At 45.9% G+C, this 25,444-nt stretch overlaps 1 protein-coding gene across 2 annotated transcripts in view; it reads left to right on the plus strand.

Annotated features, from left to right (window-relative positions):
• LOC111148667 (potassium two pore domain channel subfamily K member 10) overlaps positions 1–25,444 on the plus strand; it is a 126,271-nt gene that overhangs the window by 37,289 nt on the left and 63,538 nt on the right. For both annotated transcript variants that reach the window (XM_022505435.1, XM_022505434.1), the window contains exon 2: positions 18,874–19,208. In XM_022505435.1, coding sequence (XP_022361143.1) covers positions 18,874–19,208 — 335 coding nt within the window. The remainder of the gene's footprint in view (positions 1–18,873; positions 19,209–25,444) is intronic.

The raw sequence follows: 25,444 nt of genomic DNA on the forward strand, positions 1-25,444 counted from the left end.
AAAGAAGAAGAAGATTATTCCAGTCAGAGGGAATAGCAAATGCAAAGTCCCAGAGGTGGGAACTAACTCGGAAAATCTGGGTGTGGCTCTTGGAGGGTGTTGATGGGGAACTGAGGTAGAGGGGACTGGTAGGTAGTGGCCAAAATGTGGAGAACTAAGAGAAGGAGTTTGGATATTCTTTGGGTGTGTAATGATAACCCTCTGGAGGCATTTAAGCAAGGGAGTGGTAGAGCTAATTTTGGGTTTTAGAAAGGAGTCACGCTGGCTGCTGTGTGGTGAATGGGCTGGCTGGGTAGGACACCGTTGTGCAGCTGCGATGCTTGGAGGGGGAGCTGTGTGTGTGAGGGTGGGAGAAGTAATGGAAATCAGGATCCACTTGGAAGAGCTGGCAGATGGCTCCCTGTTTGATGGATGTGGCCAGGGCAGAGCTGAACCACTACTGACTCTGGACTTTTTGGCTGAACTTCTGGGTGTGTTAAAGGCAGTGCTACTCACTGAAATGCGGGATCTGGGGAAGTGGCAGTCTCAGGGTATGTGTATGGGTGAAAATAAGATTTTTTAAAAAATCACGTTCATGTTAAATTTAAGAGGCTAATTGGACATTTGAGTGGAGGAATTAGGTAGACCGTTAAATCCACAAGTTCTGGGAAAAGGTCATGGCTGGGGATGAAAATGTAGAAATCATCAGTCAGATGAACAAGCAGTGAGGCAAAATGTGGGAGGTGTACGTTTGGCTTAGAAGGATATCATTTTTGCTTTAGAAAATGTGGCGATCTAAATTATGTCAATGTTGGGGAAGGAAGGAAACAATATTCACTGAGTGTGTACTGTGTGCCAAGCACCATGCTAGCTGCTTTGCATATAGTATATTTCACAGGGCATAAGGCTTGGGAAGCATCCCTAGTGCACTGCATAGGATTACCCATCCTGGAACCAGATCGCTAGATTCAAATCCCAGCCCTGCCTCTTACTAAGGGTGTGTTCTTGGGCAAGTTAATTTAGTCCTATGTTTTGTTTGCTCATCTGTAAAATGGGGTAATACTAGTATCTAGTTCATAGAGTTATTTTGATGTATGGGTGAGTTAATACTGATAAAGCACCTGGAGTAGTGCTTGGTACATAGTAAGCACTCGATAAATTATAGTGATCTTAATGTTACTATTATATTTACTCTGTATGGTGCACTTCAACTGATGGAAGAATATGTATAATAAGAGTAATGTTTTAGAATGTTGTTTTGACTTGCTTATTAGTCAGTATATAGGATGTTTGGGTTCTGTTCCTGGTTCTGCCATGATTCCATTTTATGAGCAATTCTTTACTGTAATATTAAAATCTGTTTCTGTTCCAATTGCTATATAACAAACCACACCAACCAACCAAAAGTATAACAAATCTTGTTAAACTCAGATTCTATGGTTTAGGAAATCAGGGAGGACTCATTAGTGATGGCTTATCTTTGCTCCACGATGTCTGAATTTCTGGGAGGCCTCCCGTGGAGACACTTGAAGTCTATGAATATTGATGGCGAGTGGGGAGCTGGAGGGGACTGGAATGAACTGGAGTCTTCCTTGCTCATGTGATGGCAGTTATGGCTGACTCTCCTCTGGGATCTTAGCTTGGCCGTTGGCTAGAGCACCCACACAGGCCCATGCCATGTGGCCTCTCCGTATGGCCTAGTTAGGGCTTCCTCATAGCATGGCAGCTGGGTTCTAAGAGTGAGTGTCCCAAGAGAACCAGGAAGAAGTGGTGTGATCTTTTATGGAAACTTTGGAGGTCAGACAATGCCACTTTTGCCTTAGTCAGAAACCTGTCCAGATACAAGGAGAGGGAGCATAGAGATTCTGTCTTGTGGGAGGAATATCCCAGCCTCATGGTGAGGAGAGCATGCAGGATGGGAGATGTTGTGGCTAGTTTTGGGAAAAATGCGGTCTGTCTTGAAGCTTAACCAGAAGGCCAATTATAAGGCCAATTGGCTTGAAGGATGCAGTGCACTTCTGAATTTTGGATGCGCTCTGAAGTGAGGGTCTCTTTTATTTATTAAAGCACCTGACTTCTCTTGGCTTTTGTTGTATTGGAATTCAGAACTGGTAAGCTCTCATTCATTTAAGAAACCCTGATGGAATACTGACTCTGTGTAGGACCCCGAGCCAATTGCTGTGGGGGCAAATTGAGATGCTGCAAGGAGCCTTCAAGCCAAAAGGTGAATATGAATACATTTGGTTTTCAATTAACCAGTGTCTGGAGAAGAAGAAAGCCAGTGACAGTCCCTAATGGTAGTCTCAATAAAACTTGTCAAAACAAGACACAAAGAGAATTTAATGCAAATGTTTCACTTAGCATTGTATTCAACATTCAGGAACACATTTCCCATCCTATAGACCTTATCTAATGAATTAATTATTATCATAACTAGTGATTGTTAAATATTCACTACAGCCATTCAATATAGTAATCACCTTATGGGTCTGATACCATTGCATTTGCAGTGTAATCCCCTGAGGCAGATTACTGTTGCCATTTTGTAGACAAGAGAGAGTAATGGAGCAGTAGGTTAAGTGACACAAGTTGGTATTGATGCTTAGGTCTGCTCCCACAGTGCATGCTGAAGGTGACAGGGCAAGTTAATACAAAGCTGGGACTAGAACCCAAGTTCTGGATATTCCTTTGGTGTTCTTTGCTCCAGATTCATGGTTTCCATCCATGTTCATGAATCTTCTGGGTCCCAAGGGGATCTTGGACTGAGTATAGAGATTGAGAAGGAGGCAAAGCTCATATGACTTTGGGCCCTCCTCTAAATTCCAGCCATACAGCATGCTTTGAGATGATATTATATTGTATTATACCATACATTGTATTATATATAATGCAATATACTATATGATAATATTAATACGTATTTCATATTTGATGTTTGTACTACTGAATCCAATATCCAATATCCAAGAGTAGTGTGGACTAGATCAGAGGAATTCAGACTTTTAGAACAAAATCCTCCCTTCAAATGAAATTTTACATCTGTGTCTGTATCTATCGAATTTTCACTTAAAGTTTGAATTTTATTCAGTTCAATTGAATTTCCACTCAAAATTCAAACTTCCAGAACAAAACCCTTTCATTTGAAGGAAGTTTAGTTTGATTCAGATCTTCTGTCTGTTAGGTTTACCTCACTGACTCCTTCCTTCAATTGGAGTCTTACCTCTATAGCAATAATTTCCACTTAAATTTTGAATCTTATTCCGTTCAATTGAATTTCTACTTGAAATTCAAGGTTTTAGAACAAAATCTTTCCTTGAAATGGAAGGGTTTTATTTGAAAAGTTTGAACACCTCTGGTCTATTCTACATCCCTCTTGGCTATTTGTAGCTTACAAACTTGGCCCATGAGTTGTACCACTGTCATTAACCTAATTTCAGGCTCAAGATCTCAGTCACTAGCTAAAGTCTTTTCTGCTGACAAGATCTGCATTACCATCTGCTGTAGAATCTAACCTTTAAAGTGCCTGTGTAAGCACAAATCCATAAAACTAAAAGTCATAGAAGAGGGAGAGAGGGTTTATTCCATTTTTAAGACTTTTGGTTTGATTTAGATCTTATGGGTTATCCTGACTGACTTATTTAGTATGTAAGTACGTCCCAGAGAGTGATTGTACCGTGATCTTTGGATGTTTTCTGTTTACTTTTTCATAACAAATTTTTTTAATGATGGAAAGTGCTTTAAAAAATAACCTGAAAGTATGATATCATCCTCTTCTTTAGCAGACTGCAGAATTTGATAGCTGTACCCAGCAATTGTTCACTTGTGATGAAAGGAAACTTGAATTTTCTGGCACAAGAACATTTTTTTTAGCTCATGTCCAGATTGTCGAGCCATCACAAACTTGACAGAGATGAAGCAGGCCTTAAGAGGTAGGGCCACCATGTACAGTTGTGCAGGTTGTGTATTGTACAATTGTGAATGGATCTTTTGAACGTTGTGCAATTGGCAGTCCTTTCAGGAGGTCATAGATTTCAGTCTCTGTTGATTTGTAAGTATGGGAGGACTTGATGGCAGGCTTCAAGGCAGTAAGAATAAAAAGATACATTATGCTGTCATTTCCAAAGTAGTGCCTTTCTGTACCTTCACTGCTTTCAGTTGAGGGCATTTCTGGTGAGAGTCTAGGAGTAAGAAAAGAATTGGTTTGAGACAGTGTGCAGCTGGACTTAAAAGGAAGATCCTGGGGAAAGATGTAGTTCACCTTCATGTCAGAGATGGAAGGGTGGCTCCTTGCTGATTTATTTTGGGGTATACATGAAAAGCAGGTGTCTCCCATGCTTCAGCTTTTGATCTCTGTGCTCACTGGGTGAAGTCCAGTCCTGAACACCAAAGATTGCAATTTGGGATTATGGCAGGATTTATTAGTACCCAATTGAGAAGCTAAGGTTAAATTTTCAAATGAATACAGGATCACGGTTCAACCTGCTCCTTCAGAAAATTTCTTGCAACAGAGCATGAAGGCAGCAAGGTGTCTTGATGGGTTTTAGAGTTAGATGGACACCAGGCCTGTATCCTGGGGTCGCCACTTGCCTTGGGTAAGTTGCTTATATCCTCTAGCTGAGGTTTTAGATAACCACCTGATATTTAGGACCCTCTTTAGGTTAAAAAATTATATTATTGATTTTTGGAATAATTTGTACTTATTACACAATAAACCTTTTCCTTGGCTTTATGTATTCATTCAAAGTATTTATCAAATGCCTACTATGTGCCAGGAGCTGTGCTAGGCACTGAGTATACAAGAGTGAACCATGTGAGCAAATTCTCTGCCTTTGGAGTTGGTATTCTAGAGGGGCAGGCTGCTGGGGAAGAAGCAGCAGATAATGTAACTGCAAATAATGTAAAGTGCAAAGGTAGAGACAAAAGGAGAGGGGCTATTTAAGGTGGTCAGGAAAGATCTCTGTGAGGTGGTAACATTTAAACGGAGTGGCAAAGGATGGGTGGGTGTCAGCCATGGGGAGAATGGGGGGAATAAGACCCTGGGTGAAGTGAGGGAAGGCTGGGATGCAGGGCGTGAAGGTGGGGTCAGGGGTGGGGAGACAAAACCGGAGAAGTGGGGGGGTCTGTTGTGAAGCCTTGGGGGTCAGAGGAGGGGGCCTGCATTTTATCCTAGAGGTAACAGTGGGAGCACGGAAAGGTTTGAGGAAGGGAGGTGATAGGATTTATGTTTGAAAACGTTTTCTGACTTCTGGTCAGAGATCCCCTGGGGGGTGGCGTGGGGTGGGGTGGTGAGCATGGGGTGACAAGACCTGTGAGGAGCTATGCCAGAGTCTTGCAGAGAGGTAGTGGGGCCTGGGCCAATGGTGGGGTAGGGAGAAGGACGGCCAGGCCTCCTTCTAGGTCTGTTTGCAAGTAGAAATGACAGAACTCTAGGAGGGAGGGAGCCACAGGGAGGCTGACTTGATGTTGCCTCTGACAATCTGGCCATTTGTCTTGAGCAAACTGGGTGGATATTGATACCAATCCTGGGAGAGGAGGCTTCTTTTTTGGCTGGTTGGCGACCAAATACAATTTGGACATAGAAAGTGTGAGACACAATTTCGGGTCTGCCAGTGAAACTGAACCATTGGTATTTGCATGTATGAAGCTGATAGTCAGAGATGTGTTTTCTGGAGTTGAAATTTATTCTTAGAAGAAACAGTCTCCCCTCCCCTGACAGTTGAGGACAGTTTTCCCAGGGGATGTGGTCCTTCCAAATGCTTCTTTCTCTTTTCTGATCCCAGCTCCCACCAGTGCCCATTGCTAGGTCAATATTATGGTGAAGGGTTTTCCAGTTAGTGCACCAAGTCTCGGACCTTGGGATTGAGCATGCGAACGAAGCCCATGCTTTCTTGGTATCCACACAGAGGAAGGTTGGCCATTCAGGTGGTGGCTACACTGCCCTCTGTGTAGTTCATGAGGATGACTTTGAGATTGTCATCATTAAATGCTTGGTTCTTGTTCCTGTTGTAAGTGGCCTAGATGTTATGGCGATGGCCAGGGTGACCCAGGTATCAGTATCCCTTTAACCCAAGTAGCCAGCAGAGCTCCCTCGTTCTCTGCAGCAGGGGGGTCTGGCCACCTCCAGTGTTGACTTGTCTTGTCACCTGGGATGCAGCATGTCTTCTGTTCCTCTGGCTTTTGCACACTGATCCCTGAGTTGCCTCCCGCTGGCTCCCGTCCTCTGCTTCCCTGGGCATAAAGATCTGAGAGTCATCAGCAAATGGGTGGAATTTAAAACCTGGGCCCTGAAATAGATCAATCATGGGAGAACGCAGAGAAGAAAGGGTGCAGGGATGAGCCCCACAAAAGTCCAATGTTTACAGATTTTTAGGAAGAGGAATCTGTAGAGTGGATTTAAAAAGACCTAACCAGGGAAGGCGCCTGGGTGGTTCAGTCAATTGGTGAAGCATCTGACTCTTGATTTCAGTTCAGGTTATGATCTCAGGGTTTGGAGATTGAGCCCTGTGTCAGGCTCCTCATCGAGCATGGAGCCTGCTTGAGATTCTCTCTCTTTCTCTCTCTCTCTGCTCCTTCCCTGCTCACACGTGTGTGCTTTCTTTCTCTCAAAAAACCAAACCAAACCAAACCAAACCCACAAGACCAAACCAGAGAGAATGGAGGAAAACCTTGGGAATGTAGTGTCAAGAAGCCAGAAGTGGGAGCATTTTAAGAAGGAGTAAGGCCTGGGGTGCCTGGGGAGCTCAGTCAGTTAAGCGTCTGCCTTCGGCTCAGGTCATGATCTCAGGGTCCTGGGATCAAGCCCCACGTGGAACTCCACATCAGGCTCCACATCAGGCTCCCTGTTCAGCGGAGAACATGCAGAATGCTATGGGAGGCCAAGTCAGGTGCGGCCATGTTGGTGGGCACTGGTTCTGGGAGGTGGAGGTGGTGGGGGTCCTGGGAAGGGCAGTCGTGATAGGGTGCCAGAGGTTCAAGCCTGGTTGTTTTTATATGGTTTTATGATTGTATCACCCAGTGTCGTACTTACCTACATTTTTGGCTGGTTGTGTTGGGTGGTTGATGGTTGTTCTCCTTCTGTCCCTCTGACATGGGATTACCAGATAAAATGCAGGACACCCAGTTAAATGTAAATTTTGGAAAAAAAATTTTTTTAAAGTATAAGTATATCCCAAATATTGCATGAGCTCTACTTATCCTAATTTATGAAAATCTGAAATACAAATTAAACTTCTTCTCCTGCCTTTTTTTTTTTTTTTGCTGAATCTTTCAATGCACATTGAGTTTTGTATACTTTAAAATGGTTAAAATGATGAATTTCATGTAGTATGAATTTTAGCACACTCACCTACCCTAGCTAGACTGTCAAGTAGAAGCCACCTTTAAGTAGAAGGTCTGCTTCTGGGTTGAGTCACCAGGACCAGTAAGAAATGCCAACCTCGAGGGACCTTTTTTTTCTGGTGATAGCTAATGCTCCTATTAAGTTCCCTTAGGGCACCTCATAGAATACCGAGCACACAGTAGGCACTCATCGGATGATAGAAGCTGCATTATGTGCCACAGGGACCAATAACCCACAGAGATCCATGAATGGAAAGACCTCACCCTGGTACCTGTGAACCACTTAGAGAATGTCAGGAGATGGACTTCACATGGAAGTTTCCAGTGAGTTAAGTGGTATGGCCCTTTTGGCTGTGCTTCAGGAACCGAGTGCTAACTCCATGACGTACCTAATTTTGCCCTGTGGCTCTGGAGCAAATGGCTTTGCTGAATTCAGCACCTCCCAGTTGTAGCAGCTTAAATGCTACTGGCATCTGAGGAGCCATTAAAAATCTTTAAATGGCAGGGAACTCTTGGAAATGCCCACAAATTCCAAGGTAGCTGGGTTGTGTCATTTGCTATTTTAATTGGTTATAACAATTTCTAGGCCCTTTTTCTTTTTCCTTTCTATGAAGTGGAGGAGTCATAACCACAAGACTGTATTTCAGATGACCTCTTTAGAGGCAACTTTCAAGCAATTAAGTATAGGTTGAATCCAAAGCGTTTGACGCATTAAATATCAGCTAGGATTTTCTATGAGGATTATATTCCTTGGTTGAAAGCTGAGAACCAGTTTTGTTTTTGAGAACCGGGCGCCTGGGTGGCTCAGTTGGTTGAGCGGCTGCCTTCAGCTCAGGTCATGATCTCGGACTTCCAGGATCGAGTCCCACATCGGGCTCCCAGCTCCTTGGGGAGTCTGTTTCTCCCTCTGACCTTCTCCTCTCTCATGCTCTCTCTCACTCATTCTCTCTCAAATACATAAATTAAAAAAAAAAAACAAAAAACTTAAAAGCTGAGAACCCGAAAGATAGGTTTAGCTATCTATGGAAATGTTTTTTTTTTTTTTTCTCTTGTGCTTTCTTCCCCCTGAGCTTTGCTATTTACAAGGACTGTTGTATCCCTCATTAACATTTGTTTACATGGCAGGCAGAACGGGACATTTTTATTTTACACTATTTGATTGAGTCCTACAATGTGCCAATATTCGCTAATTTGTGTTTTGGTTGTACGTTTCTGAGCCAGGTCCTATGGTTCTTATAATTGGGCAGTTCCTTGATTGGAAATATGTTTTAGAGGATGGCTTAACTGCTGATAACCTATCACATGGGGTTCATGTGGGTAACAGCTGGGGGTCTGAGAACCCATCAGAAGTAACATGGAAGAGGAATAAATTTTGGAAAATGATGCCAGAGCACACTTCTTTCTGTACTCCCTTGTTTTATGAGCTGTTTCTTGGGGAGCAGGTTCAGGACCAGCATAACAGCTTGGAAGATTTCCTCAGAATCCAGGCAGGGATCTGTTTGCTCTCTGAGATTTTGGATGCCTTTTCTAGATCCTTCAGCGCCGGGCCCTTTCTGAATTACAGGGGCATGGTGGGGGAAGATTGCTTCACCAGTTCATCCACCTTTTTAGCTGGTGGGCTCCTGGACACCAGGGTCCTGCTTCATCACCTGCATGTGGATTGGTTCTTAAGGCATGTTAGATACTAGACCAGCATCTGTTGAATCCATGCCATGAATATTAATTGAGCTCTTATTATATGCTGTGCACTGGGATTGGGACTCTGGGAGATTTAGAGGTAAGGGTCCCAGAGCAAGGGGGCATCTAGAGGAATTTACTCTCTAGCAGGAGGGATTACTAATGAGAAAGGACTGCAGATAACAGGGCAGTGGAGGGAGGTGTTGGTCTGACGAGAAGGGCCAGCCTATATTCAGCAGCTCATGGTTGGTTGGGAAACTCCCCTGGAGTTCAGCCCTAGGATTCCCTAGCCAGGAATGACTCTTGGCTCCATCGGATCCCATTTGGTTCCCCAAATCTAGAAGTGCTGGTTTATCAAAGATTCCCTTCCCTGTCTTTTTTAGATCTGTTCACCCAATTTTCCAGTAAGTCTGTTGACTCCTTGAAGACTTCACCAATTAGAGCTATTAATAGTATTTGGAAACACTTCTCAGGCTTCAGAGAAACAGACGGGTATTTACTACATCACTGTCTCCCCGGCCTCATGAGGAACAACGTGGGTATTTTTTCCCCTTTTACGTTTCTCGCTTCCTCCCTCCCGCGCTCACTCCCAGCCTCTGATGGCTGCATTTGCAGCGAATCACAGAAATGTTGCTGATGTCAGCAGCTCTGAGACTGCATTAAAGGAGCCACTCTAAGGGGAAAATTATCCAGAGGGTGATGCTGAAAGGCAAAGCCATTTTGTGGGGTGTTTTGTAGAAACCGTTTTCCGCCTTTGATGGATTGCATTCATTTTTGCGACTTAGTAGGCACAGTGAAGGAAGAGCCATCTAAAATTTCTTTTTCATCCAAGGTTTTTTTTTTTTTTTTTTTAATATAGGAGGTTTTAGTGGCTATGAAGCAAGCCAGAAGCTCCGGGTGGCTATCCCAGGGGCCCAGTGTACTGGGGCGTTGAGACCCCATCTCAGTGACCCCAGCACAAGGGTACAATGAGGGTACAGATCATTCTACATAAATGGTTTGTTCTTAAAGATATACACATATAAACCGCAGCCTCTTTTAGTCGAACACGCAGCTTGCCGTTCCAGTGCTTTCCCCAGCAAATCCTCTCATAAAGTAGACAGCTGTCTTGCAGACGGATCCCCATGTACAATTTCAGGTTGTGTACAGTCAGATACACCTTAATAGCTCCATGACATCTGTCCAGATGGGTGTTTCTGAGCAGGGAGACAGGGCAACTGGCTGTGTGGCCCCAAGCTGAAGAAGGAAAGTGTAGGTTTGGAGCGTCAGTGATCCCCAAGGCTGTTTGATTTCCCAGTGGCATCTAGCAGCCAGGGTGAGGTCTCTGAGCAGAGAGAAAGAAGAACATAGAAGGGGGTGTCTCCAGTGGCTCCAGGAAAGGACAGAAAGAGAGGGAGTGGAGTCTGTGAGCTGGAGAGTGAAGTGTTGAACTTGGAATCTAAGCTGGGCGGGGAGGGAAGAAAACAGAGTTGGGGCATGAGAGAGTGAGAAGTGGGGGCAGGATGTGTTGTGGGGGTAGTCACAGGGAGAGAGCTGGGTGGATAGGGAGCTCAGGTCTGAAGTGGATTACTGAGGCAGGGTCATTTCTTGTGGTAATGGCATTCGGGATGTGGACATAGGAGTAGGCAGCTGTAGTGGAAACTACTGGTGCTCCTCCAGCCTTCCAGAATGTTCTTCCTGACCCTGTGTACCCCTCCTCCAGAGTCTATGCACTTCTCCCCCTGTAGCTTGTCCCTACAAAGAATCCCTTTTGAGAAGATTTTCTTTGGTCTACTGACATCTCTTACCAGGATGCTCCTGAGCATTTATGTCCCTCCAGGGGTTTCTGTAGCTAGTGACTGACGGGGTAAGAGAGTTGGGACAAACTTGGAGAAGGCATTTATACTGCAGAGCTCCCGTGGGCTCAGGGGACAGGACTTCAGCTGGAACCCATGCTTACTTGGTTTCCTGTCCTTCCCAGCCCTGCTTCCCCACCCTTTTAGGGGCTTCTCCTGGTGAAGCATTTCCCAGATAAATTGTTTCCACACCAATCTTCACCTCGGGACCTGCTTCTGGGGAACTGGCCTGAGTCACTGGTTGAAGTGGATTGGAGATGATGGTAGTGGTGATGAAATCAAGGAAATGGGAGTTTGGGTATTGGATGGATTGTCTGTGAAACAACTGAAATATCTCAGGAGGAAAGCAGGACCTGGACGAAAGCTTCAGGGCATCAAGGAGAGAATGCAGCTCTACCAACCGACAGCCATGGGAAGAGGAAAAAGTGGAGGAGTCAGAGGATTTGGATCTCAAAGGAACAGGGATTTGGACACAAGGGTATGGAGTGTTATTTTTCTGGGACAGGTTGGCCCTGACATTGTGGGTGAGGGAGATTGAACAACCTCTACCTGAATGCCACACTCAGAGGACGGTGTCCTCAGGGGAAGCCCAGGTGTCACTGAAGAAGATGGAGGAAGGTTCCCTCAAGATGCTGAGAAAGTTGGAGAGGTCTTTAGTCTGGTGGACCTGAGATGTCTTTGGAAAGGTTTGGGATGGGAAGGGAAGGTTGGATCAGAGCAGAGGAAGCAGAGAGTAGAAGAGGGATTAAAGCTACATTGGAGAATCAAAGCTACGGGGAAGCTTACATCCACTGGTTTCACTGGCCTTGGGCTTCTCAAAAGAATTGGTCCCTTGAGCTTCCTGGCAGAGGGTGGTTTGGCAGCCTGGACACTGAGTGTGGAGTTTGCTACTACTCTTGGCACAGAGTTGGCATGTATTTGTTGAATAAGTGAATAAATGGCACATGAAGTTTCTAAATGCCCCTCCCTCTTCATCACTGGAAAACATTAGTGTCCTGATCACCTCTGTATTTTATGCTCTGATAAAATGGAATTTATCAAAGTATCTCTAGCTGCTTCTGTCAGCATCATTGGGTGGGATGCAGTGAACAGATTTCTTTAGGTTAGGGAATCAGGCAGTGTATTGGCTTATAGACTTAAGTCATAGGATCTTTCTGCCAAATGGATTAACATGCATTTTTCAGTTTTGTTTTCTACCGTGGGTCTGTAAAACCAATTGGTTCAATTGGTACAACCACTTGTGATCTACGTGCTTGAGAAAGCTGAGACCCAAGGAAGTTTGCCGGGGTCAGAGGGCAACATGTGGAGGGTGAGGCAGGGCTGGGGAAGGAAGAGGGCCCTGAGCACATGGGGCATTGGAGGCCATGTAAACAGCTGTGTAAGTAATTGTGGGGTTTTAAGCAGGAGCAGGATTAGAGTTTTCGAAGGATCCTCCTGCTCCAGGCTGCTTGGGAGAGGTCCTCCTTCCTGGAGCCCAGTGAGGAGAGGTAACTGCTTTTGACAAAACACCTGGGAAAGGCAAACCTCTTTCTGGAAGGAATGGGCCCTGACAATGGGATTTAAAACACTTGGCCCCAGGGTAAAGAAGATATTTTGGGAACTACAGCTGCTTATACTATTTTTAATCCAAAAGGTAGGGGGAAGAAACTCTTTCTTTTTTTTTAAAGTGCTCTAGTTAATTTAAATTACGGAGGAAAAAACTTAGAGTAAGAGACAAAGTATGGGGGTGCCTCAGTGGCTCAGTGGGTTGAGGCCTCTGCATTTGGCTCAGGTTATGATCTCAGGGTCCTGGGATCGAGCCCCACATCGGGCTCTCTGCTCCGTGGGGAGCCTGCTTCCTGCCCCCCACCCCACTGCCTGCCTCTGCCTACTTGTGATCTCTGTCTGTCAAATAAATAAATAAAAATCTTAAAGAAAAAAATAAGGGACAAAATGTTATTCAGGAAGCATTTTGGAACTAGACAACAGAGCCCCAGCCATAGCTTTGTGCCTTCAGACGTTGACCATACAGTCACGACAGAGGGGTCCATTGCACCAGCCTGGTGGAGTGTGGGGCCTGTTGGGAAAGCCATAAAGTAGGGAGCCCCAGATCTTGGAAGAGGAGCAGGGCCGTGGAAAAGGACAAGGCTGTTCTGACCAGCTCGGTATGGACAAGGAGGAGCCCTGGTCCTGGGCTCTTTCTCGTCTTCCCTAGGAATTGAACAAATCACGAGGAGCTCTCCTTAGACTGTTTCAATGTCTGAGAACTTTAACCCCTTGACTTTGGATGTCTGTCCGTGGGAAAAAATACTACAGTACTGGGGCTGCTCATAGTACCAGATTCAGTGAATTCTGCAGTCAGATTTTCTGTTGGGGAAGTGTGTAAAATTGATATCATAAATGCTGGCAAATTTATGGATGGATGCATGAATGAATTCAGGAATTCAGTAAATTATAAGTAGGAGCAACTCAATTGTAGGCACTGTGCTAGGCACCACAATGAGACATAAGGAGAGCATAGAGGAAGGACATCTGATTATATTGGGGGGGTGGGCAGTCAGGGAAGACTTCCTGGAGGTGGTGACACATGAAGTGACTCATGAAGTGAGTAGGAGGTATTGTGGGCCAGGTAAAGAGTGGGGAGAAGAAAGGTATCTGGGAAGCAAGACAGCCCTAAGGGCCACATCAGCAGGTGGCTCAGCATGCAAGGGTCAGGGTACTGCTGAGTTTGACAGGGTCAAAGGCTGTGTGTGGGGGCGTGGCAGCAGGTGAGGCTGGGGAGACAGGCAGGCACCAGGTCCTGGAAGGAGCCTGTGCTTTAACAAATCACTATGGTGCCTTCAGAGGAGCACAAGTGTCAGGTGGCCGAGTTCAGAGTCACACCTGGAAGAGCGTCACCTGGCTGCGATGTGGAGGATGGATTCGAGGAGGCAGGACTGGAGGCTTTGGAAGAGATTCTGGTGAGAGAAGATAGGGTCTGCCCTAAAGGGAGAGGAGGGGACAGATGAGAGTCAAGGTGGCAGCATGTTCTCAGCTCCCTTTAGTCTAGTTTCCTCTCGTCTTGGTTCTCTGTCTCTAAAGGGTCCCAGAAATTTCCCGATGCCTTGTTCTCTTCTATCTGGATGCAAAGCCTGGCGTTTTAAGAGGGCCAGGTGAGAGAAATCCCTGAACCCAAAGGAAAAAACCTTTTCTGCGGTGGCCTTCTGGGGACATGCATGGCTTGCTCACTTAGTGTGTGTAGTCTCTGTGTTCTTATCAGGACAAGTCTGAGCCCCCTTAAGGTACGGCTGTCAGACGGAAGCTGAAAGAACAAGGTCTGGCTGTTGGTATATGTGGCATCAGAAGGACCTCGCATATTCTCTCTGTTCTTCTCAGAGGACGGTCATGGTGAAACCAGCTGCTGTGAGGCTCCTCAGCGTTCCTCCTTCTTCCCGACACCCACCCTCTGCACTTGCCTCAAGTCCACGTACTGGGCTCAGCATTCCCCTAGAGCTCTCTGGACTCTGAGCTGCCAGTGCAGGTGGCCCTGGACCCGTGCCAGGCCTGGGAGGGTTGGGGGGAGGGCAGGGGTTCTCTGCTTCTCGTCAGTGTGTTGCAATCCGTTGTACTTTGCCTGGGTCAATAGGCAGAGTCACGTTGCTGTGTGACAGCGGCATCTCTGAGGTGGCTGCCTTTCATGTTCCCAAGAAACCCTGAGTCCTGGGGATGTCATTGGTTTCAAGTGGCATGGAGGAGTGGAGGCACTTGAGGTTGGGTGTCTGAACATGGGTCCAAGGATGCCGCTGCTCCGTGCCTTCAAGCCTCACCTGTCAAGGGGGACAGATAATGACAAGTGCTCTCCACACAAGGTCTCGTGATGATGCACTAGGTTCGTGCTTGTGTAAGATCCTCGTCGACTCTCCCACAGACTCTGAAGGCTGGGATGGGTCCTATTCCTTTCCATGTCCCCAGCGCCAATGGCACCTGGCTGACTCCAGTGTTTGTTGACTGAGTGCAAGGATGGGCAGGAAACAGGACACGGGAAAGCCTGAAAAATTCAAAACTACCACGAACCTCTTCAACCACGAAGAAGCAGATTCCGTGCGTGCTCCCATATCTACCCGAGTTTAGGTGAAAGTGGAATGGGTGAGCATTTGTGAGGAAATATTTTAAAATGAAAATTAACTGAAGGGATATTGCCCTTCCCACCTTTCCCTTCTCATCACTTCTTGGCAGTGCGTTTGCTGCCGGATACTTTCCGGGGGAGTCATGAGGAATGATAGGTCATTACTTTCTATGCCCCATCTATTATTGATACATTTCAGATAAAAGGGCCCTTTCCACCAGGGGAATGTCTTTGTTTCCTATTCTTCTGTGCCTACGCTCCAGAAGAGAACTGACTTTGAAGTCAGATTATTCTCATTTTAATCCCGACTCCCCCGCTTTCTGCCCCCTTGACCTCTGGTTAGCCATGTACTCTCTCCAGGTCTCAGTCTCTTTATCTGCAAAGCAGGGATACGTGGTGGCTATGACCATGCATGTGCTTTGCAGCCCTCCAGTGGAGTCCTTACTATCCACCTTCAGCAGATAAGGAAACAGAGAAAGTAAGTGATCAACCAGACACTGATGGCTTTGGGACTGAAATTCTCCTGGTGCTTTGGAAACTTGGGATTGGTGGATTCTATTCAGACTCTGCTCCTGGGGATAGCCTCTTAGCAAACTGACATCAGGAACTGGTCTGAGAAAGACCTTTGTCAGGCCCAATTCTGCTCAGCCTCAGGAATGCTAGAAGTCCTGGAAACATCCGTGATGCAAGTCAGTGAAGGAGGCCCAGCGGCAGCTGACCTCTGAGCTCAAGGCTGTCACTGGGCTTCCTCCTAACATCTCGTCACCTGACACTGTGAAGGATGTTCCCTAAGTAGGTTATCAAACCCCTGAAGCCGGGAGGGACTCTGACTTAGCCCCACCAGAGCTTGGCGCCTCCTGCTAACTTGGCATTAAATAAATGCTTGTCACTGAGGGTGGTGGGGTTTCGGATGGGCCTTTTGTTTAGAGTCTGAAGGAGTTAACAACAACAACAACAGAAAACAAACATTTGCTCTATGCCAGGCGCTGTGTCAAGAAATGGAGATCCAACAATCAAATGACAAGCTTTCAGACTCCCAGGGATTTCCAGGCTTGTGGGGAGACAGGCATGCTGAGTCTGCCTGGAGAGTCCAGGATGACTTCACGGGGGAGGCAGCTTTGAGCTGAGACTGAGGAGGGTGAGAGTTTCCCAGGCAGGTGAAGGTGGGGAGGGGGCTCCCGGCCAAAGGAACATCCATGGACTGTGGAGGCATGACCAGAGCATTGCTGTGTTGGGGCACCTGCCGTTGAGGGCCGCTGGAGTGCCTGGCTCTTTCCCATTGAGCACCCCTCACCCACATTGTATGTGTGGTTTCGATGTGCCAAGGTCTCCACCTTTTATTCCTCACTCAATTAGAGTATTGTGTACCAGGCACCGTACAAGACACTGGGGTACAGAGGTGAGAGGGTAGACCTGGGTCCTGCCTTCCTGAAGCTCTAAGTCCAATGACAAGTAAACAGCCCAGTGAGTGTGGACCAGAGGGACCTAACCTAGCAGGGGAGAGGGGTGTATGAGTTTCCTATTGCTGCTGTAACAGATTGCCGTCATCTTAGTAGCTTAACGCAATGCATATTTATTATTTTGTGATTCTGGAGGTCAGAAGTTCCAAATCTGTCTCATTGGGCCAAAATTAAGGTGTCGGCAGGGCTGGATCCTTCTGGAGCCTCTAGGGGAGAGTCTGTTTCTTGTCTTTTCCGGTTTCTAGGAGCTGATTTCATCCCTTGGCTTGTCACCCCTACTTCTTTTCTTACACGTTTTCTTTCTCTGAACCTCCTGCCTCTCTTTTGTGATTACATTGGGCTGACACTGGTAATCTGGGATAATTCCTTATCTCTAGATCCTTAACTTAATCACATTTGCAAAGTTCCTTTTGTGATGTAAGGTAATGTAGGCCGTGGGCCCAGGGATTAGGATGTGAACATCTTCAGGAGCCATTATTCTGCCCACCACAGAGGGGACAGGGGAAAAGAGGGGGGAGGTGCTTCCAGAAGTAGTATTTAACCCCAGCTTTGTCAAAGGTGGGTCTGTGTGGAGGCAGGGGAGGTCGCTTAGGAGGCTGCTGGATTTGGCCCAGGCAAGCTGTTGTGATGGCCTCCCCCATGAGGTTGGTTATACTGGGAAGGGTGAGAGAGAGGCACAGGGGACTGAGAGGCAGCAGGGAGGGTAATGAGTGGGAAATGTGGGGGCAAGGTTGAAAGAAACCTAGACAAGACGTACTTCAGTATCAACAAAGGTTAACAGGAACCTGAAAGTCGTGTTTTGCGGGGAAGGACTAGCAAGAATATGATGCCCACGGTGCTGATTCGGACTCTTAAATCTTTCAGTGAGAGATTCCAGACGGTTTTGCATTCAGTGAGTCAGAAGGAAATCTAACATTTTATGATTTTATTTGCTAGAATCACGTCCAATTAAAGGCTGATGTTCTGTTTGGTTTTCAAAGAGAAAAGCTGATTTTGAGGCTGCAGGAGGAAAGGCAGGTATTTGCAGACCTGGATTCCTTGAGGTGGCCACCCTTCTGGCTGGGTGTCCTCAGGGTCATCGGTGCTCTGCACAGGGAGGGAGTGACATTCTGTGCTTTTGTTTGTCTTGAGTTTCCCAAGGCAGAGAGCGAGCAGTCCGCTCTCTTGAGTGGGACTGTTTGCTCCACTTAGGTAATTACCTAGTACCATCCCCTAATACCTTATTTACACAACAGCCAGGCTGCTCTATGACAGAGGCCATAATAAGCGTTTGTGTAATAAAGGCAGAGCAAAATCGAACGCGTTGCTGTTCATGCTGCACAAGACAGATCTCCAAAGTGCATGATAGCGTCGTGTGTGCAACACGACCCTGCTCTTCCTGCCATTCTAGAAAAACCTCCAGCTTCACAAATTTATTTCCAAGGTAATGAGATTGCCCTTCTAGAGACCAGGGACCTTTGAGAATTCGATGTGTTCTCAAACTGAGGGGAAATTTCTTTTCCGAAGGTTTCTTACTGGAGGAAAATAGACACAAAATTCGGTCACTAAAGTCATTGCATTTTCTGTTGAGAAATGTGCTTAGAATCTATTTTATTATTCTTGTATTTTTCTAGGAAACCAAGTTACTTGACATACAACATCACTTATTGTTTACTTCCCTCCATCCAGTCCCCCTCACTTTGGTCATCTTCTGAAACCCAAACTTTCTTTTAAAGATTTTTAATTTATTTATTCGACAGACAGAGATCACAAGTAGGCAGAGAGGCAGGCAGAGAGAGAGGAGGAAGCAGGCTCCCAACTGAGCAGATAGCCTGATGTGGGACTCTATCCCAGGACCCTGGGATCATGACCTGAGCCAAAGGCAGAGGCTTTAACCCACGGAGCCACCCAGGCACCCCTGAAACCCAAACTTTCTTTACTGTGTCTGAGTTTTGACTCGTCTGCCTGATAGCAAGCTTGCTCTTCTTCCCTTTGTTTTGTGACCAGGACCGGATGAAAGGGACTCTGAAACTCGCTAGACGTTCATCTCCTCTTTGCTCTTGGTGTCCTCCATCCTCAGTGGGTGGACAGAGTAGCTGGGCATCCGTCTCCTATTTATTCCCTCTCCAAGTTGCACAGCGTGTCTGTTTTTCAAATATGATGGTCTGTCCTGCATCTTACACATTGTTTATCTGAGGAAGCTTGAGAGAAGAGATGAATTATAAACCACAGAGACCTGGCTTTCAAAATTGGGCCCTTGCAGAGAAATGTAAGAATGTTGAACTCAGTTACTACTCCTTTTTTGAAACCCCCGAACTCCTGGGGCTCCTTTTCCAAGAACTCAAATAGGCACCTCACCACTGATCAGATTCCCTCGCTGCCCAGCCTGGTGAACCAGGTTTTCAACCTCCTGTTTGAAAGCTGGCTTGAGAAAGACATCTGTGCTTTGTTTCTGAAAAGTCGTGTGTCTTGTATTTATCAACAAACTCTCTCTTCTCCTGTCCCCTGCCCTGTTTCTCAGTGGCCGTGCCGGCAGCAGCGCCCCCCGTGGGCCAGCCCAAGGGTGCCACTAACGGGCCCTACGCCACCCCGCGCCTCTCCATCTCCTCCCGAGCCACGGTGGTAGCCAGGATGGAAGGCACCTCCCAGGGGGGCCTGCAGACCGTCATGAAGTGGAAAACCGTTGTCGCGATCTTCGTGGTTGTGGTGGTCTACCTTGTCACCGGCGGTCTGGTCTTCCGGGCCTTGGAGCAGCCCTTCGAGAGCAGCCAGAAGAACACCATTGCCTTGGAGAAGGCGGAATTCCTGCGGGATCATATCTGCGTGAGCCCACAGGAGCTGGAGACGCTGATCCAGGTGAGTGGGGAGCAAGGCAGCCACAGCTGAAGGGACAGCTGTGGTTTTGTCCTTCGAGCTCACTGAGTTTGCTTCGGGTTGAGATGCTCCTGATGGTAGCGGTGGGTTAGGGAGGGTCTCTCCGGGGAGGTGACATTTGAGCTGGGACCTCAAAGGAGCCAGAGAGTGAGACATGCAATGATGTGCGGGAAGGGGGCCAGGCATGCGGCAGCCTCGATGCGGCGATGTTAGGAGCAGGCTGGGTTTTGCATCACCTGCTTTTGGATGAGGTGGCTGGAGGCAGCAGTGGGCTAAAGGGCTTTGGATTTTCAAATTCAAGGCCACCGCTGTGTGCTGATTAGCTTCCTGGTTTGGAAGTTGGTGTAGGATGCTGGGCTAAGAGGGTGCTTTAGAAGCCAAAGAAGGAATTTTAAACAAGCAGGGATGTATTAGCCTGCCCCCTGCCAACCGAGAATGGAGTAAAGATCGCCGGGGGGGATGGGAGGCTGTTGGTAACTCAGCAGAGCCGTTTTGGTGGGTTTATGGAGAAGAAGTAACAAAAATAGCAGTAGTAGTAATGATCAGGATTGCTGGTTTGAACATACTGCATCAGGCACTGACTGAGGTCCTTGCAGACCTTGGATATTAAGAAAAAATATCCATAAACAGATGGAGGCGGAGACCTTTGGGCTACCATGTAGAGAAGCAGGGCAATGAAAGTGGGGATGGGGTGGTTGGGAGGGTCATGGGAGACAGAGTCATCTTGGGTGGTGTGATGGGAGCAGATAAAACAGGAGGCCCCAGAAGCCTGGGAAGGGCAGGGAGCCTCGTCCAAGAGGGAGGAAGGAGAGTGGTTGGGAGCCCAGTTGGGGGGCTTCATTGTTCAGTAGATGGAGGATGGCTGCCTTGGAGACTGAGGTTTGAGTTCCTGTCCTGCACATGCTCCTGAACCAGGAAGTGTAGGTCCTGGTGGAAGGTGGTGACATATATGGAGGCAAGGGAGAATCACATTTTTCCAGGGACTCTGGAAAGTTTGCAAGGCAGAAGGATGAGAAAGAAGGCTCCTGTGACTCCTTCCGGTCTGGGGCTATGTGCATTAAATTCTAATGGCTACTACAACCCAGAATATTGCAGGATTGCAAGACTGATCTGGTTATTTGTATATTTATTTCAAAGTACATTGATAGGATATGGGGATTATGGGGCTTCTTATGATCTGGAACTTTCATAGCAATTTTATTCCTTTAAAGAAATTTTGATAATCTGACTTGACTCTTATAAATAATTAGAAATATACATTTCCCCACCCCAGGAATAAATATGATTTCATACCTATGATCCTATAATTTTTACTAAAAAGAAAATTTTAAATGCAAAAATCTAAGGGCAGTATTTCATATTATTTTTTCGTAGACAGCTTTTTGTCTTTTTCTCCCTCTTTTCTTGAGAAAATGGTATCAAATTTGTGATGATGAGGGGTATTGTACCAATCTGTGTCAGATTTAAGAACGTCATAGAAAATGAGGGAAACAATTCTGGAATACTTTTAAATAAGAATGGAGTTATACATGTTATTGTGATATGCAGTGAGATCCTTTCTATTTAGTTGCAATACATAAAATAACCTAAAAAGTGGTCCAAATTGAATCTAGATTCATGCTTGGACTTTTCCTTTCTTAGACAGTGAGGTCTTGAGGAAAAGATTATGTCATATTATCTTCGTATCTATGTGTAGCCTATGCATTGCTTTGTATCTAATTATTGCCTGACAGAGAAATCACTTTGGATTGAGCTATCAAACTAAATGTATAACATTGGTGATACCACGAGATATCTGAGATTACTCATGCACTGGTTTGTTTGTTTATGTATTTCCATTCTTTGGCTCTCTTCTTCATGAAAGAACTCAGAGGCCAGAAGGGACAGGAAGGGAGCATGTAGAGATTCTAATTCTAGTGCTGCCATTAAAACTTGTCCCCTGCTTTGGTCTCAAAAGTTGCTCTGGGAAATGAGGGTGTGTGTGTGTGTATGAGTGTGTGTATGCATGTGAACACACATGCATCTTTAAGATCATTTCTGTAATAATTAAAAAAAGCTACCCTGTATTAGACACGTGCTACAAGCCAGATACCTTACACTCATTATCTCATTTAATCATTCCAACAACCCTCTAAGTTGGCACTATTACACCCATTTTATAGGTGAGGAAGGTGATTCTAAAATAGCAGAGTAACTTCCCAACCCCCAATGTGGCCGAGCTGGGATTCAAAGTGAGGTCTGTTTGACCTTGCCCTTCCTCCCACAATGAGTCTATAAGGTCTTCAAGTGGTCTTGCTTTATCGTAAAATCAGCTCTCTTTTAAACATTTGCTTTGTGTTTAACGCTTGCCAGAATTTTAACAGAGTCAAGAAACACTGGAGTTCCCTGCTTCCTAACAGAAAGCATCTCTCTCTGTCTTCTCCCCACACCCACTGAGTGTGAGCCTTGGGCTTGGGATACTTTAAGATCTCCTGCCACTGTGATGTAAGGATTTATATGTGGGTTTATTTACAGTCTTTTTCATAACACAGGTTAAGCAGATTTAAATGCTGAGTCTGTGTTAATCAAGAACAAGTTGATCATGGTTTGCCTTTCAGTTCACTGATTCCTTCCCAGGATGAAAATGTCCACACTTATGGACAAGGGGGAGCATTCTCTCACTTTCTGTGTCTGAGCAGCATTGTGTATAGTGCTCATAAGACACTTCTTGGAAGGGTTTTCAGCATGTTATGTTCCAAACTGGAAACATAGTATTATTGTACTTCACCAAAGTCTGGAAGGAGTGACTGACAGGTAAAAAATGATATTGGGGTGCCTGGGTGGCTCAGTGGGTTAAAGCCTCTGCTTTCGGCTCAGGTCATGATCCCAGGGTCCTGGGATCGAGCCCCGCATCGGGCTCTCTGCTCAGCAGGGAGCCTGCTTTCCTTCCTCTCTCTCTGCCTGCCTCTCTGCCTACTTGTGATCTCTGTCTGTCAAATAAATTAAAAAAAAAAAAGATATTGATGGTATTTATCTGGTAATGTCAGGACCCTTGGCTGGATTGAGTGAACTACTCATAAGGTAAGCTAGAAGGTGTAATTCATGTTATTAATAACAAAAACAGAGTACTCAGAACCGCTTAACTCCCATGAAATGCCGTAGCTGAAAATGGCCATAGCTGGGGGAATGGTCTTCCAAAAGAATTAAACCACTGGTGTGGGGTGCCATGGGACTCCGGAGGAGACTGATGGGTCAACGTCCTGAACCTGATTGCTGTTATGGAGGGAACTATCTCATTGAGGAATTCATACATACATTCTGGAAGTTCCTGTTGTGTTCCTGTGTTACCAGCTCACATGCGAGGAGCTGGGGATAGAAAAGAGAATAAAATACACCATGAACAAGTTACTAACCTCTCTGTGATCCAACTTCATTATCAATAAAACATGCCTAAAATCCCTCATCCTTGGGGTGTTGAGAGGATTAAATTCTGTAATTCATGAGAAGGGCTTTGAACAATGTTTGGTAGGTGGTGAGAGCTAAAAAAAAAAAAAAAGATTGTTCTTTCTGCTGCAGCTGCTTCTGGTATTGTTCTGGGAGCTGAGTTTCAGGCAGTGGTTCTTCTTTTTTTTTTTTTTTTTAACTGTTTATTTAAATCCCAGTTACTTAACATACAGTGTTTTATCCATTCGGGTGTACAATATAGCCATTCAGCAGTTCCCTATGTCCCCTGGACGTTCAAGGGGTTTAGCCCCCCAGGGGGCAGCTGACAACATCTGGAGACATTTTTGGTTGTCGTGACTGGAGGGGGTGCTAAAGGGATGTGGTGAGTAGCGACCAGGGAGGCTGCTGAACGTCCTGAGTGCGCGGGACAGCCCCCAGCAGAGCAAGGAATTAATCCAGTCAAATGTCAACAGTGCTGAGGTCAAGAAACTCAGAGAGAAGAGGCACATAAACCAACGGTGTTAATTTACTGCGATGGAGCTTCCCCCCAGTGTTATGGTGGTATAATTGACATACATCACTGTAAAGGCTTAAGGTGTACAGAAGAAAGGTTTGAACATATACTGTGAAATGAATACCGCTGTTTGCTTGGCATCCATCACCGAGTATAGATACAATAAAGAACAAAAGCAAAAAGCAAAAAAAACAACAACAACAACATTTCTCCTTGTGGTGAGAACCCTCAAGACTGACTCTCTTAACACTTTAACACTGTATCACACAGCGGTGTTAGCTATAGTCATCAGGCTGTGTTTTACATCCCTAGGACTTATGTGTCTTACAACCCGAAGCTGGTACCTTTTGACCACCTTCTTCTGATTCCCCCTACTTCCGCTTTTGGCTTCTGATCTCTTTTTCTATGAGTTGTTTTTTCGTTGTTGTTGTTGTTTGTTTGTTTCTTGTGGTTTTTTGAAAATTATTTTATTTTATTTTTTAGATTTCCACATACAAGGGAGATCCTAAAGTGTTTGTCTTTCTCTGTATTATTTTACTTAGCCTCATGCCATCAAGGTCCGTTCATACTCCACTGTGTCTATGTACTACAGCTTCTCTACCCACCCCTCTGTTGATGGGCACTTGGGTTGTTTCTGGGTCTTGTCTATTGTAAATAATGCTACTACGAGCGTGAGGGTGTGTATATTTTTTCAAGTTAGTGTTTTTGATGTTTTTGGACATATTCCCGGAAGTGGAATTGCTGGCTCATATGGCCATTCTATTTTTAACTTTTTAAGGCTCTTCCATACTGTTTTCCTCAGTGGCTGTACCAGTTTGCATTCCCACCAGCAGGGCACAAGTCTTCTCTCTTCTCCATATTCCCACCCGCAGTGGTTGCCTCTTGTCTTTTTGATGATGACCGGAATGGAGCTATTGGAAGTACATAAAAAATGCGGGCGCCAGCGAGGCAAATGGAGGTCAGGGAGGTTTTTGTGGCTATTTATCTCTTTTAGTCCTTACAACTATTCTAGAATGATGGTCTTTTGTGCCCATTTACAGATGAGGAAACTGAGACAGCAGGCAGCAAAGTCACATGCTCAGGGTTGCCCGTTTAGTAAGCAGAAGTTCTAGGATTTACTCCTGGGCAATCTGACCACAGATCCTAGGCTTTTAACCACATATTCAAACAGAAACATGATCTATGGGAGGAGGTTCATTCTGCCGGCTCTGGGTAAAGGGCATCCCAGGGGTGTGTGTGGCCCATTGAGAGAGCTTCAGATGGTCAGTGTAGCTAGAGCTGTGGGGAGCTCTCAGGTCCCAGCAGTGGGGAGAGGTGATAGATGGAGGCTGGAGAGGCGAGTGGGGCTGGATTTGGGAGCTGCCCTCAGAGCCTTGCTGAGGAGTTGGGCTTTATGCCCTGGGAAGTGGGAAGTCACTGCAAAGTTTAAGAAAGGCAGTGACAAGATGAAAATTATTTTTCGGAATAAGAATTCTTTTTTAGCAGTGGGGACTTTGGGTTAGTGAAAGGAGACACTGAAGGAAGGAAGACCCATTAGAAGAATATTAGAACATCGGTGAGAGAGGCTGAGACACAGAGAAGGGGCCACATGGAAGAGAGTCAGACAAAGAAAATGACTTATTCCCACCCAGCAGAGGTTTCTGGAGAGCTCAGGGCTCCGCACCTCTCCTTGTTCAAGCAGAGCCCCGTGGGCAATGTAGCTGGTGATGAGCACCCAAGCTCAGCACTTTCCCCTCTGTGTTAAATCTCGTTCCCACTTCCCGGCTGGGTGACTTGGGGAATAGTCACCCCAGGCCTCAGCTTCCCATCTGTTGACTGGAGATGGTGGTATTCCTGTCCACCTGTTAGGGTGGTCTGAATTGTGGGCAAAAAGTTCAGTTACTTTTACTGTTGTGATTGCTATTATTTATTTGTTAGGGAAGAAAGAAAAAAAGAAACCAGAAAGCCCCTAAGGTATATCCATCCTGGGGGCCTGTTAAAGGGACAGAGAAGAAAGGTCCTAAATGCCCTTTGGGGCTTCAATCTTAATTTTCTAATTAAAAAATTTTCTCAATTTGCTTCTACTGTTAAAGTGTGAAGTCACCTTTATAGAAGTTGCTTGGCAAGTGCAGGCCTGGGCTGCGAACACCAATGGGGCTGTGTCTTTGTGGCTTGAGGCAACATAGCAGTTTCCTATCCCATTTAGAGGGCTTATCATGGCTACCTAGATCAGCATCTTTATCCCAAGCTTTGGTGGGGATGCTGAGCCTCATATATATATTAAGTGGAAACTGATGCCAGC

Source organism: Enhydra lutris, unplaced genomic scaffold (assembly GCF_002288905.1).
Source record: "Enhydra lutris kenyoni isolate GAN:26980312 unplaced genomic scaffold, ASM228890v2 scaffoldscaffold20, whole genome shotgun sequence".
NCBI classification, from domain to species: domain Eukaryota; kingdom Metazoa; phylum Chordata; class Mammalia; order Carnivora; family Mustelidae; genus Enhydra; species Enhydra lutris.